The 14,580-nt window shown below is 34.4% G+C and overlaps 2 protein-coding genes across 12 annotated transcripts in view; both read right to left on the minus strand.

Annotated features, from left to right (window-relative positions):
* Tsr1 (Tsr1 ribosome assembly factor) overlaps positions 1-14,580 on the minus strand; it is a 231,511-nt gene that overhangs the window by 172,042 nt on the left and 44,889 nt on the right. The gene's annotated exons all lie outside the window — the stretch shown is intronic.
* Ogdh (oxoglutarate dehydrogenase Nc73EF) overlaps positions 1-14,580 on the minus strand; it is a 35,787-nt gene that overhangs the window by 7,829 nt on the left and 13,378 nt on the right. For 5 of the 11 annotated variants that reach the window (XM_088260776.1, XM_088260777.1, XM_088260773.1 and 2 more), the window contains exons 6-17: positions 9,639-9,741; positions 9,280-9,336; positions 7,064-7,145; positions 6,806-6,982; positions 6,570-6,718; positions 5,791-5,876; positions 5,526-5,705; positions 4,385-4,565; positions 3,455-3,673; positions 2,075-2,268; positions 958-1,211; positions 464-576 (exon numbers count right to left, since the gene is read on the minus strand). In XM_088260776.1, coding sequence (XP_088116902.1) covers positions 464-576; positions 958-1,211; positions 2,075-2,268; positions 3,455-3,673; positions 4,385-4,565; positions 5,526-5,705; positions 5,791-5,876; positions 6,570-6,718; positions 6,806-6,982; positions 7,064-7,145; positions 9,280-9,336; positions 9,639-9,741 — 1,795 coding nt within the window. Of the gene's footprint in view, positions 1-463; positions 577-957; positions 1,212-2,074; positions 2,269-3,454; positions 3,674-4,384; positions 4,566-5,525; positions 5,706-5,790; positions 5,877-6,569; positions 6,719-6,805; positions 6,983-7,063; positions 7,146-9,279; positions 9,337-9,638; positions 9,742-12,712; positions 12,834-14,580 lie in introns of all 11 variants that reach the window. The other 6 variants (XM_088260780.1, XM_088260781.1, XM_088260778.1 and 3 more) reach the window with 3 other exon arrangements.

Genomic DNA, 14,580 nt, shown 5'->3' on the forward strand with positions numbered 1-14,580 from the left:
ACTCTAACAAAGTTTTCAATCTTACAAAGAGTGTGCATGCTTCTGAAAATGAAGGTACAGGCAGCGGCTCCTCTTCATCAATATCCACCTCTTGTGCTGTATCCGTCAATCTTGCGTCACACAAGCTTTCCATAGTTTCCATTCCGCACGTTATTATCATCGGATGTAACAGAATTGAGAAAATATTTATTATAAAATTGTAAGAATGTAAAAACACAGACATAATAATTCGAATATGCAGCGTAATTCAAACGATGAATTGATAAAATGGTGATACAAAAACGATTGATGTGATCATTTTTGTATGAAATGACACATCCGGGAAAACGATTATTCGAGGAACGATAGATAGAGGTTTTACTGTACACTCATATTTATGTAATGCCTTTTACATATACGTATTCATTAGTTTCGGGCAATATTACATAAAATTAATGAAATAATTTGGTACATAAGCCCTCACCGTATTCAGAGAGGGAGCTGTTGCAGACGGTGTAGGGGCCCTGGTCAGGGTACAGGTGACACAGGGGCCGGTAGGTGGCCTTGTCCACGTTCTGATGATGCAGCACATGATGTCTGGAACCATCAAAATACTAAATAAATATCCCCATTCATGAAGAGCATAAGAAATATCACAAGGGAAAGATCAATACACTGTAGGAAGATAACGTACACATCTGGATTAAGAATTTGAAAAGGCTTGTGATAAGTCGGCATGTAAAATGACTGACAACATAAAAATTGCCAATCTTCAAAACATAAATATTCCTTTGAATATATTACATCAAGATAACAATTAATGAATGCAGCACGCTCTTAGGCACACGGCTCACCACACAATAAGTGCTGTCCATAGTATGGCTCAGGATAAACAACTATACACAGTCCATGATAAAAGTATCTTTGCATCTGATCAAAAATTGAGGTCACGCTAAATGCACAAAGAAAAGCAGTCACCTGTGCGAGAAGGTGCCTCTCTCCACGTCCTGCCCCGAGAGGCGCACGTGCACGCCCTCCTTGAGCAGCGAGCCGAAGGCCATGGCCTCCCCCAGCGCCCAGTCGGCCGTGCGGGCCTCCACCATCTCCATGCGCGCCTTCAGGATGCGCTCGATGCCCTTGTGGATCACAAACTCCGCCGCGTTGGGGGGCGGGGCGCTGAAGCGCTTGCCGATGTGCACCAGGGTCTCCTCCAGCACCCCGGTCGACGAGGACTGCCAAACGAGCAAACATTAACTAACTGTAGACCGGAGGGGAAGAGAGGGAGAGGAAGATGGACCCATCAAGTTGACCTTTGATATGTGATACACTGTATGAAAATGTGGTTTAAAAACGGTAAAAATATAAAAAATCCTAAATGTTGCTTTTATTGACCATAGTTAAAGTTGAAATGTAACAATTTTAGCTCTGGTATCTGAAAATGAGAAAAAAATACATCGCAAGTAGCCGCAATAACTAACGTAGTGACGTGACCGCCGCGTACGACGGTCTGCGCACTACTAAACTTGCAACGACATGTGCATATACGCAAAGCAACGGCACGCGTACACACTCTGAGAAACGTTAGTGTATTGGTGATTTTACCCCCGATTTTTACACAAATTATTTATTTCCTTAGCTGCAACCCAATAAATTTTTATTATAATACTTTCATATAATATATAATTATATTACGGAGGAATACAAAAATTCTGAGCTCGTATCAATTATATTTCATATTGATATTCTCATTTTAAAAGTCGAGTTGTAGAAAATACATATCACTGGGAGGGGAAGGTTAAGGCAGCAGCAGGCACCTCGGTGGTTAGAGCGCTACGTGCAGCCAAGGAATAAAAGGAGAAGAGTCATTGCGACAAGGGTCACAACCCTCAGCAATGAGGCTATTAAGACTTTGGGACTTTTATATTGTTCCAATCCTATGGTGAGTTCTTAATAGCTTGTCAAACAAACTGAGTGAATTAAAACATTTTTAATTACTTTTGTAACCGCATAGCTCATTTAAAAAAAAATTAAACAAAGCATGCTACAAACAGCCACCGTTTGTTTGGTTAAGAGCTAATATGATATTTGCAGTCACCTTGAGGGGATCCTTTCCTTCGAAGAATCCAGACCAGGGAGAGTCGAGCCAATCCTTGTATTTAATGTGAGTTTCCAGTTTCGCTTGATTGTAGGCATCTTCGCAAATCTTTTCATATTTGTCACGGACGTCCTTCACTTCTTCGGCGTTCACAACGCCCTCCTTGATGAGTTGGTCGCTGTAAATATCCAAAACTGGACAAAGAAAACATTTATCATATCAATACTAAAGAACACATACAACTTTCTTACGCCATTTATTGTTTCGGCATTCACTTTGTGGTACCACATGATTAAATTATAAATAAAACACCTGTGTTTTTACCACTTGGGGACTCAAGTGGTTGCACTCAAGTTTACTCAAGTGTTAATTTTATTTATAATTTACAACTTTCTTATTCATTTCACTAGCCAAGGTCTCTAACAGTTTTGACTCTGTTGGAATAATTTTGACATACTAAGATATGACGATTTATGTTTTCAAAAACTTTTCACTTCCATATTTCTATCTCAATATCAAAAAAAGACTCGAAATGAATCCTAAGTAGATGCAAATAAAAATTCTGTTGTAAATAAGTATATTGAAATTTAATATAATTTATTTCTAGTACCGTAGAACGGGGCTACTTGAACTTAATGTGTTACTTGAGCCCAGTACAAAAAAAAATTAAATCTGTATTTGGTCTACAATATTGAATTTATCAACATGATTCATTGTTTCCCTAACAGGTGACACTTATTGTCACGATACTTTGATCGATACCACATTCTAAATATTTTTTTGTACTGGGCTCAAGTAACACATCAAAGTTCAAGTAGTTCTAAGGCATATAAAATAATTTGAAAAGGAATTTTAGATATATTTCTATAAAGTTTTTGGTGAGCATACTTATTTCATAGGAGACAAAATTTTATTAAAAAAATATCTTGATATTTTCTTTTGAAGCATATACATATAGTAGTCATACAGGAGAAAGTGACCAAGTGCATTTTTTACAAAAACGTGATCATTGACTATTTGATATCTTACTAGCTTAACATTGCCCTGAAAAAAATCCCAAAGGATTTTAAACTTGGTAGTATAATATATTGACTTGTTAAAAATGACTAACTGCATTGATGTTTATTTTCTTGCCAAGCAAAGGTGATTTGAACGACCCTCCTGAACATTTTACGTTTTGTCAGTTGGTCACTTTCTCCTGTACGACTACGATATATATAATATGGTTGTCAATCAAGTTAAAATGGTGTATGTTACACGGTGTATAAACTGGCCACTGAGATTGTGAGCACTGCAAATGCCAACATTTCCATATTCCCAACTCAACAGATTTCTTCTAAGAAATTGTTCCCGGCATTAGTAAAAGCAAGTGCGAGTTACCCGGTTTGGTATTCTTGATCTTGCGGTACATGAGGGGCTGGGTGAACATGGGCTCGTCGATCTCGTTGTGCCCGTTCCGCCTGTAGGACACGATGTCTATGACGACGTCCTTGTGGAAGGTGGCCCTCCACTCGGCGGCGATGTTGCACACGTGCATCACGGCCTCGGGGTTGTCCCCGTTCACGTGGAAGATGGGCGCGTTCACCACGCGAGCAACGTCTGCGAAAATCAACATTTACATATGCAATAATTCATAGCACACTTCGTGCATACACATAAATCTGATGAAAGTGAAAAAATAAATTTGCAGATAAACACTCGCTACACCAATAAATTAATACGCCCTTCAAACCGTTATCCGTACCCCAATGGTGCATAGGACACTGCACTGAAAGGTGATCAGACCTCTGCTTCAGGTACCAGTCCAGGGTAATATTGAATAAATATTAGAGTGAAAAAAAATCACTAATATTTATTTGACCCCCCTGGGAATTGAACCCATGACCTCCAGAATATTATATTGTTGTATTGTGAAATACAAAAGAGTTTAACCCTTATAGTGCTGAGCTTATTTTCACATATTTTGCATAAATTGCTAATTGCTTTTCATCATCACTACTTGATGAATTTGACATTTTGTAGGTAGAAATAAAAAAACTTTTACTTAAAAAAATACAAAAATCAATGTTAAATGCACAGAAAAATAATTTTAAATGGTTATTTATAAATGTTATTAACTTATTAAAAACGTTATACATGCGCGCGCTAAGACACGTCCGTACAGGTCCATACCTAAATCAAATTGCGCGATAGTCGGTATTCCGACGCACTGCACTTTATACGCATTAATAGAGAGTCCATCTATCGACGGTTCGCACTCCAAGGGTTAAAAATAAAGAGAAAAAAATTCAAACTAAATAAAAAAATTACCCGTGCAGTAAGCTGAGGACCTGGAGTGCCTGGGGTCAGTGGTGAAGCCGATCTGGTTGTTGGCCACAATGTGGATGGTGCCGTGGGTGGTGTAGTCGGGCAGGTCCGACAGATGCATCGTCTCAAACACCACTCCCTGGCCGGCGAAGGCGGCGTCTCCGTGGAGGAGGATGGACATCACCTACAAACACATACACGCAACATTTCAATCCTACAATCCATCAAACAAAATAACAGTACCAAATTTGAAATGACCTCATCTTTGATATTCAAATGTAACTTTAAAATATCTAAATGTAACACCAAACAATACGAGATTTCAAAAAAATGTTTAGGTATGGAAAATTTCAGTAGCTTTCCTTCAGAAATTAAGAAGATAAAAAGATTAATCCACTAACTAAAAAAATAAACAATTAGACAATATATTGATATGTATGTAAGAATGTATATACATACAAATTTGCATATAAATATACGCATGTAAATTTTGTTTTATATAAACTATCATTTAAAATATAACAGTGCAAGTACTTCTCCAAGCACAAGGCGGTCTCTTTTTTGGAGAGTTAAATAACATATATACAATAAGATATCTCAACATAATGAAGAATACGGAACTTGGGTATTTACAGGGCTTACTTAAAAGGGTGAATATGTATAAAGTGATCACTTAAACCGTAATATGACAGGTCGTAAGTCCTGTAAGCACTCAGACTTCCATATTTTCAAATTTGGACACACTGAACATATTTCCTCCGTGGTGAACACGAACATGTTGCCTCTGTGGTGTAATGGTAAGCGTGTTTAGCTACCGTGCTGGAGGTCCCGGGTTCCATTCCCAGAGGGGGCAGAAAAGAAATATTAGTGATTTTACACTATAATATTTATTTCATATTACCCTGGACTGGTCCCTGAAGCGCAGGAGTAATCACCTTGCCTTCATGTAAGTAACGATCAAAATAACACCGCATCAATACGATGTAGTGCCCTATGCACCATTAGGTGTGGATAAGGGGTTATAAGAATAACATATATATTTACAATCAGTAAAGTGTCAGATATAATAAAGCAAAAAATATCAATATTATTTCCATTTCTCATTAGGTCACGTAATAGGCAAGCAAACAATGAGGATGATCACCTTCTTTCCCTCCCCATCTCCCCTGTAGAACTGCTCGGCTCTGGTTTTGCCTTGCACAACGGGATCGACAGCTTCCAAGTGGGAAGGATTAGCGCAAACGGCCAAACGGATGTTCTTATTTGTGACACGGTTCAAACGCTCGATGTAGGTACCCAAGTGGTACTTCACATCTCCGGAGCCCTAAAACCAAACAACACAGACTCATGATGACTTCCTATCTTGTCCACAAAGTAGAGAATGGGAAGCCAAGGTGGTAACTACTTACATCATCGGCAGCTTCCAATCCAGCAAACTGCGTGAAGAGCTGAGGTAAGGGCTTACGGCAGACGTTGGCCAACACATTCAGACGTCCTATAATTCAAATGAAATTGTATACCTCATAATAACAAATCAAACCGAAATTCAAACAGCATTAAAATATAAAACTTGTATAAGACCACTTTTGAGTTTATTATGTTCTAATTTTTGACTAGTTTTGAGAACTACGGATGTCCTCATCAACAGGTAACGAGGTTGATGAGATCATCTGAAGTTATTGAAACTAGTCGTGTTTACATTATTAAACTCATCAGTGGTCTTATGCAGGTTTTATTTTTAATTTATATACTTAAATTATTCCATAAAGTTAGTGCGAAATCAATAAGTAATATAGTAGCATTTATCCATTAAACAGTTGTTGATATGAGTTTAAAAATGATTTAATACCAACCCTATCATGGTGAGCCAATTTTTTTTATAGTTTTGTCATTATTTAAACAGATGTCAATATATTGTAGAAATTATTCAAATTTTAAGCAAAAATTAATTAACATCTGAGTATTCCGTATTAAAAAAATAATGTTTTGAACTCTGGACACCGCCAAAGCATACGTCTGTCCATTATAGTCACACAATAAACATGTTTATGCAGTGATACAGGCATGAGTGTCAGTTGCAATCCAAGGATTAAAGTAAAATAATCACTACGGTTGACAAAAAAACTGATGATATATTTCCTTTTGTGTTACTGTTTGAATTAACATAAAAGCACTACGCAAAATTTACCTCTATGTGGCATTCCCATGACGATGGACTCCACTCCGAGTTTAGTGGAAACATCAATGACTTGTTTCATTGCGGGAATGAGGATTTCACAGCCCTCCAAACCGAAGCGCTTCTCCGACGACCACTTCTTTGCGAGGAATCCCTCAAAGCTACAATTCAAATAAACATATTATAAAGTACGATTGGGGTAGGGGAAAGCTCAAATCAATATGGGAGATGTAGCAATATGTCGTTACCCCGTGGCTCTCGTGAGTCGGGCGAGAATGAGTCTCTTCTGGTCGTTGCTCATCTTGGTGATTCCGGGAGTCTCCAGCCGCTGCCTGATCCAGTTGCACTGCTCCAGAGAGTTGATGAACATGAACTCCACGCCGATGTTCTTGCAGTATGCCGTCTCCAATCTCGTCAGAATCTCCCTAAACATACACACAGAATTCTGACATTTCTCGAGACCCCTCTCGATACCAAAGAACGTTGAAATATTATTTAATAATTACCTCAGCGGAAGAGCCTTATCTTTGTCTCCACCGATAAACGTTGTGGAAGGTAACTTGAACACTCTATCCATGTCGGCTTCCTCTACACAACACAAAAGTCCAATTAATACAGCTATAAGTACATACACATCAAAATCGACAACTTCTTCCCTATCTAAATATGTACCACAAATATCTAAATAAATCTACAAAAAATATAAAAATTAATAAACACATATTTTTTTAAATTTTTATATAAATGATAAATTACGTTATGTTTGCATATAATAAAATATATTTTGTATTATTCAAATATCATCATTCACTTTAAGAATGTGATAATAATTTTTAGTATTACCAAATATCAATGCCGGAAAGCAGAAATGCATTTTTTTTAACATTAAATTATTAATATTAAAAAAAAATCTTGCAATAAAAAGATCCGTAATCAGGTTACTGATTTGCAGAATTTGAAAGACGCAAACGATGTTGTTTTTTTTAATTATATTTTTTAAATGTAATTAAGTAAGTACATATAAAGATGATTAAATATCTTTGATGATTGGCTACTGCTATAGCTTAATAAATCACTTCAAAACATTTCCACTTTCCAGTGTCAATAATATACAAATACTACATATTATATGATATATCTACAGTGCTGTAAATGATGAGTGATAATGTAAATATATATAAATATATATTTTTTTTAATAAACATGAATAACAAATCAAATAAGCATAAAATAATCTGAATTCATTATAAGAAAAAATATATTAAAACAGTTTTATCATACGTGAAGTGAGGTAGGCATTTTTCTTCTATAAAAAAACTTAAAATACTGCAAAAAGATGCAACGGGGATTACTTCAGGACCCATTAGCGATATTATTTTGTATGAATATATATGCGATTATAGAGGTTGTGAATGTTTAGCGCATCCGGTATTGAAACCAAATAAACGATAACTCCGATACAGTGTGGCTACATGCGGTTAATTGAATCACCATCATGAAACTGCTCTCCTTCATTTATTTACAATACCAACCAAAAATACCATTAATGACTTGACTTACCGTACAAAACCAAAGCTTAATCATTTACAAATGTTTCTTGTCATTTAGCAAGTGCAGATTGAACCCGTTGCATATTAAAAATTAAATATATTATTTCGAGAAATATTTTTTTTTTGTGTTTTGATCCACTCACATTTTTATCAACCAACTAGTTTCGGCAACAACCTGTTGCCCTCTTCAGGGTTTAATTCATGTCATAAATTAAACCCTGAAGAGGGCAATAGGTTGTTGCCGAAACTAGTTGGTTAGTAAAAATGTGAGTGGATCAAAACACAAAGTATTTTTATTTCTCGAAATAATATATCAATATGATCCACAAAGTTAATGCTTTCAATATTCAAAACATAACAATCAAATAGATCATTCTATATACAGCAACATATATATCATTCATTACAATTCGAAAAAAATGCACACATAAGCTTGAGATATAATAGGAAATATTTCAATGACTGTGAATTTAAAAAATATATATATTTTCTAAATTTATCACCACTCTATAAAAAGTATTCAAGAAAAGTAAGTTGCCATAATGAATAAATTAATGTTTAATTTGAATTTTATACAACTTAAATTTAACAAACACTTTTTATTCAAAATATAATCTTATTTGTATTTTCACCTATTAGAGAATGTCAGTAGTTCTCAAAACTAGTTGTGCTTATATTAATAAACTCAATTATTAATTTATTTTATACTATATAATTGATCAGACACACATATTCTGCATTTATTTAAATTAGTATTGTGATTGAATAGTAATGATGGATGTTAATTGATGATTTTTTCCCTCTGTTATATGAGCAAACAATTGAAATAATATATTTTTTAAATGAAATTAAAAGTAAATATTACAATAGCAATAAGGAAAGCGAAGAGGGTTATTGGTGAGCCGATGAAATTGAATAACATACATTATACCAAATAGTGGGTAAATTTACCGCCAAGCTCTACTTTACCCAAGCCATCAATTTCCAGTCCACAAATTTCTTTATGGTGAGTTGCCAATAAAAATTAGGTATTTTTGCGAAAGTCAACAAGCTCATTCGTAAGGAGAGTTACTAAAACCCTGACTGGTGAAATTTGTGGATCCCACCATTCCATAAAATGATAAAGTGCCCATCCCGATGCTAAAATGCAATGAATGATTTGGTATTCTTACTGAAATATTCAATTCGTCTCAGATGCAGTTCCATCTTCTGTCGTTCTCGCGGACGGTCTCCAAAACAAACAAAATAATACTAAAAAATTGTCAAACAAGTAAAGCGGAAATTCTGCGCGAATCTCCAACAATGTTAACACAAAATCAAGATCTAGGGTGAGATGGCATGCACGCATCAAAAATGGGTCAACACTGGCTGAGAAAATAATGAAAAGTGCGGGAAATGAGACTCTGAGGGGAATATATGTGTAAAAGTGAGTGTGTTGTGTTTTCGGCGACATCTTGGGGGGAGAATGTAGTTTTGTCGGTGTACGAGATGAGAGATGGATCGGGGGCTAAGGGGCCTTGTAGACTCTTACCGAAGCGATAACTGGAGTAGACAAGTTCCTGGGGGGGCCTTTCTTCCAGATCTGCGGCTGAAATTTCCAGCGGGTCTAGCTTGGCTATGTGGTGGCCACGAATCTGTTTTTGTTTATTATTAATATTATGTTAATTCAACAGCAATAAGCAATGTCAGTTTGTCATAATCATATTTCTCCGATTGTTTCATAGACAATATTGTTCGAAAAGGCTTTCTTGTTAATTTGAGAAAATTATTATAGAAAGTATAGAGTAACCTTACATTTGTGTACATACAAATATTAACATTGAAATTCATGTGAGAAAGTGTAGTATGTTTATCAGAGACGGTTACACATCCAAAAACACACAATTTAGTAAAGGCGTCTACTAATCACACAGGGAATGTTACGGGTGTTAGGTAACGCGACTTCATTATTTTCAGTTAAATGATATAAACATTTCTTACCAATTACATGAATACAAATAAAAAATGCAATTAAAAAACAATCCAACCATTACTCTATGGCTACATTTTTATTGTACTTCTACCAATTTCAAAAAGGCAAAATTCAATAATATAATTTAATAGTACCATCATTTTGTCATACAGAAAATTAAAAAAAATTAATTGATCTAAAGTTTGATAACCGTATCAATACTGGGCATTAAAAAAAATATGAACACTTTTATCCAAAAAAGTAATCCATTTTCTGTTGCTTGGTAAATTTATAAGAATATATATAATTAATAAAAAAAATTACGATATTAAAATTGTACTGACGTAAAATAGAAAATAAATTATACTAACATATAGATCTGTACAATATACATTCTTGTGTGTGTGAGTTCATAGTATTTCATTTAATAATGAAATTAATGACTATTCATATCCAAATCAACATCTACATATTTTGAGATTTTTTAGTGTTCTATTATTTATTTTTAAATTCACTACTTCACAAGTTTCCTAAAAAACTATATATGTAGACAGATCAGAAATGTTGTAATGACTTTTGTGCAGTAGAGACAACAGCTGTGGATTTTTTTGTTATTCATAAATAATTTCAATCAATTGATAAGTCACATTGTTTTACTCAATAGACGGATTCAGAAAATCTTTTATGAAATCACTTACTAACAAGAACGAAACAAAATACAATAAAACATTTTTTTGATAAATAATAATACAGAATGTTATCACAAAACAAGTATTATACATGTTAAATGAGTGACACAAAACTACAAACAAACAAAACCAAACATAAAAAATATATAATTGAAATACCGTAAATCAGCAGTGTGTTTATACTCTGACCCCCTCATGGTTCCACTACTTGTGGTATAAGCACGTTCTAATGGTATAATAAACCTTACCTCAGTTTCAGCTTCTTTCTGAATAATACGGTCGTACGAACCAATCGATGAGTAAACATTCACAACCATATCCATAGTGATACAACACTAGTCTCACAATTGGCCGCACTAGCGACCGCCTAACCGACCTAACCTAATAATGTACATGAAAAATGCCTTTTCTTATCTCTATAACCTATTCACTTGTGGAAGCGTGAAAAGCTAATATGATACAGAAAATAATGCAAAGGAAAGAGAAGGTAAAAAGCGAAAAATATATGAAAAGGGTGAGCGTATGTACATAAAAAAGCTCACGTAATTCAATTCAGGAAGGTGGAACAATGTTTTACACATAAAATAATATAGATAATTTAATAAATATACAGAATAACACATTCACTTGTCATTGGGAATATTCAATTATGCATATATGTATAATATTGTTACCATTAAAGTTACTAATAGAAAGCGAGAAATTATAGACATAAATATATAAATATTAGCATCACGCTGCGATAAACTGAAGCAGTCATTTTTATAACTTGAAAAATAACTTTGTTATAAAGTTATAAAATAGAAAATCACAAAGTCACAAATGTTTTATACATTTTCAACCACATTTTAAAGTCAACCTTAAATGGGAATGTTAGAATACTATGTATTATAATTGAATTACTTACATCAGTTTTCGCAGTATGAATACCATATCATTTATATGATATAAATTAATAATATATTAACAAAACCTCGTTGAACATTTTAAACCCGTAGTTTAAAACTATACATTAAAAGTCATTATATTTCATGTGGCATTTCTATTAGAAGTTAAATTTCAATTGTCCCCGGTAAATGCAACAATTAGTGAGGTGTATCATTCAAGTTTCTCAATGAATCGTTTATCTCGTGATATTTTTTAAACATTTTCAACTGAAAAGCCACATTCTCGAGTTGTCATAGTTTCAAACTAAGGTTGAGTTTTGGCAAATACATGTTACTGCAGCGGCACACAGTTCACTTAAATTAAGGTGAGATAAAAGCAAGAATGTATATGACATACAGTTTCTAAAACCACTTAAATGTAATAAACTAATTTTCAAAAATTAAAATACCAAAACTATTTACAGGTTGAAATGATATTTAAATTTAAATGATTTTTCGAAAACTTATCACAGCAAGTCCTTCTATTTACACAAGTCCAAGAAAATTTATTTAAACATTTTATATAATTTTGAGATGAGATGATTAGATGCTTCAATCCCAAATATGTACAATGTAAACATCCTAATATGAACAGCATTGAATTGCTAGTGAGTAGAATGAATCAATTGAGAAAAAAGTAAAAAATTAAGAGAAAAATCATTAAAACAATATTATTTTTTGATCATCTACTGGAAACATAAGTTCCAACTCTAGAATGATTATTTATGCAGTAATTTATTCAAGCGGGATAACAAATTAATATTGTTAAACATAATCATGTTTCTACATATTGAATACATTCCAACAAAAGGATTTAAAAAAAATTATTAAATAAAATTATGGGGAGACAAAAATTCATCGGTGTTATGGACAAATCACATGTATTAGTGATGCCGACCCTCCCACATTTACATACTAGTAATTCTCTCATATGTTTTGACTTGTAATAATCTGGTATGTTTTGCACGAGTGCACGACGGACATGGGAGATGTTGTGTAAATAAAAGGAGGTTGCGAAGTGGCAGGAATGTGTGCATACCGAACTGCATGTACTGGCGCACCACGGCCTCCGAGGCCAGCGCCTTCCCGGCCACCGACACATCCTTCTCCGCCTGCTTGATGCCCAGAGGGTCCAGGTCCGCACCCAGGTGCCCGCGAGACTACACCACACTTCCCTTAGAGCCCGCTCTCCTTACCTCCACCACTCGCCACACACCGCACACACCGCACACACCACACACAACGAGCTAGACAAACGACCGGAGCGCTGCCGCAGCAACGAGAATGCTGTAGGTGGAATTTGAATCTCATGCTTTGGAAAATATTAATGTTTTTAAAATTTACATTTGGTAAGCACTCTTAGAGTAAAATGCAGCTTTATTCATATGTCAAAGATTTAAAAAAAAATCTTTTAACAGTTTCTGGTATTATATTTGCAATTCAATTATAATTGCTAATCTGCTTTGGATTTTTAAAAAGGAATAATCCGTAAAATTTGTACTACAGATAGGAAAGTTAGATGCATAATGTACACCACACACACCACAACACCCGGACTGATTAAAAATAAATCTTTCTTTATCAAATTTATTTTGAAATTGGCGGCAATCGAACCTGTGATGCCAGTTTAGAAGTCGAGCGTTTACCCAACTACACCACGGCGCCTGTTTCAACTTGCATAATTATTTTTGCAAAAAGAAAGGCTGATAAATTACAGGTTTAATTGTATTTTTGAAACTTATACCTATTCTTTTACAATATAAACATTTACTCTCAGGTTCAAAGCAATTTACTCGTCAAGAATAAGGAGTACATATAATAGATTTCATAGATCGGAGTTTAGGCTTCATGCACTCTTGTAGCACCGACATCATCAGGTAGGGGAGAAGGTCCGCTCTGATTTTGAGTGATTTAAAAAATTCTCAAGCGATGATAGGCAAAAACTAACTTGAGATTCAAATTAGCTAAGAAGACTGTTCAAATCTAAAAATACAATAATGATGTCAGCCTGCGCAATTAATTTTATTATAACAATAAATAACAAAAATTATTAAATTAAATTAATATTTATTGATAAAATTCCAAAGAACTAGAATGAGAGAGACATTTTTTTTACTCAGTTGGCACCCTCCAGTTGTTTATTGAACTCATTGCACACACCACAACACACTCATTACTTATTACAATCATATAGCAGGGATCGGAGAAAACAAACTTTCGAAAACTAAAATAATGCTTTCAATTAGCTGCTGTGCCAATACAAACAGGATGGTCACACAATGTCATTGCACAATTACCTAATAACCGTCATCGGTTAATATGTATCATGCAACATTATAAATGTTTCATAAAATGGTATTTCTATAAAATCATTTGTACCAACACGATTATATTTTTATTAGAAAGCTATTAGTATCGTCCGTTTTACAGTCTGTTGTTTGGCCATCACATGGCATTATTCCAAAAACTAATATGCAAAGTGCGGTGGCTGTCATTTTCTTGCGACGCAAATGATTTCAAATTTTATAAATACATTCACCTAAAATTGAGATAATTTACTTTATTTATTACTGTAAAATGTATGAGATTTCAATTTGATATTAAATAAGTAGTACTGTAGAACCCTTCTAACTCGTCACCTTTGAGAATGTAGATTGAATTATGAGGAAATTAAAGAAAAATATGAATTTAAAGTTAAATAAAGAATCTCTCAACTCAAAACTGACTACATATATGTACTGTTCCCTCAATTATAAACAGTGCAATAAACTGCACAAAAACCGTTATTACTATTAAAAAAGAGTGATACAATAATCTTCCTCTAACCCTTATCCGCACCGAATGGTGCATAGGGCACTGCATCGTATTGACGCACTGTTGCTTTGATCGTTACTTACATGAAGGCAA

Source organism: Brachycentrus maculatus, unplaced genomic scaffold (genome assembly GCF_059751285.1).
Source record: "Brachycentrus maculatus isolate JH-2025_06_01 unplaced genomic scaffold, ASM5975128v1 h1tg000142l, whole genome shotgun sequence".
In the NCBI taxonomy this organism is placed as follows: Eukaryota; Metazoa; Arthropoda; class Insecta; order Trichoptera; family Brachycentridae; genus Brachycentrus; species Brachycentrus maculatus.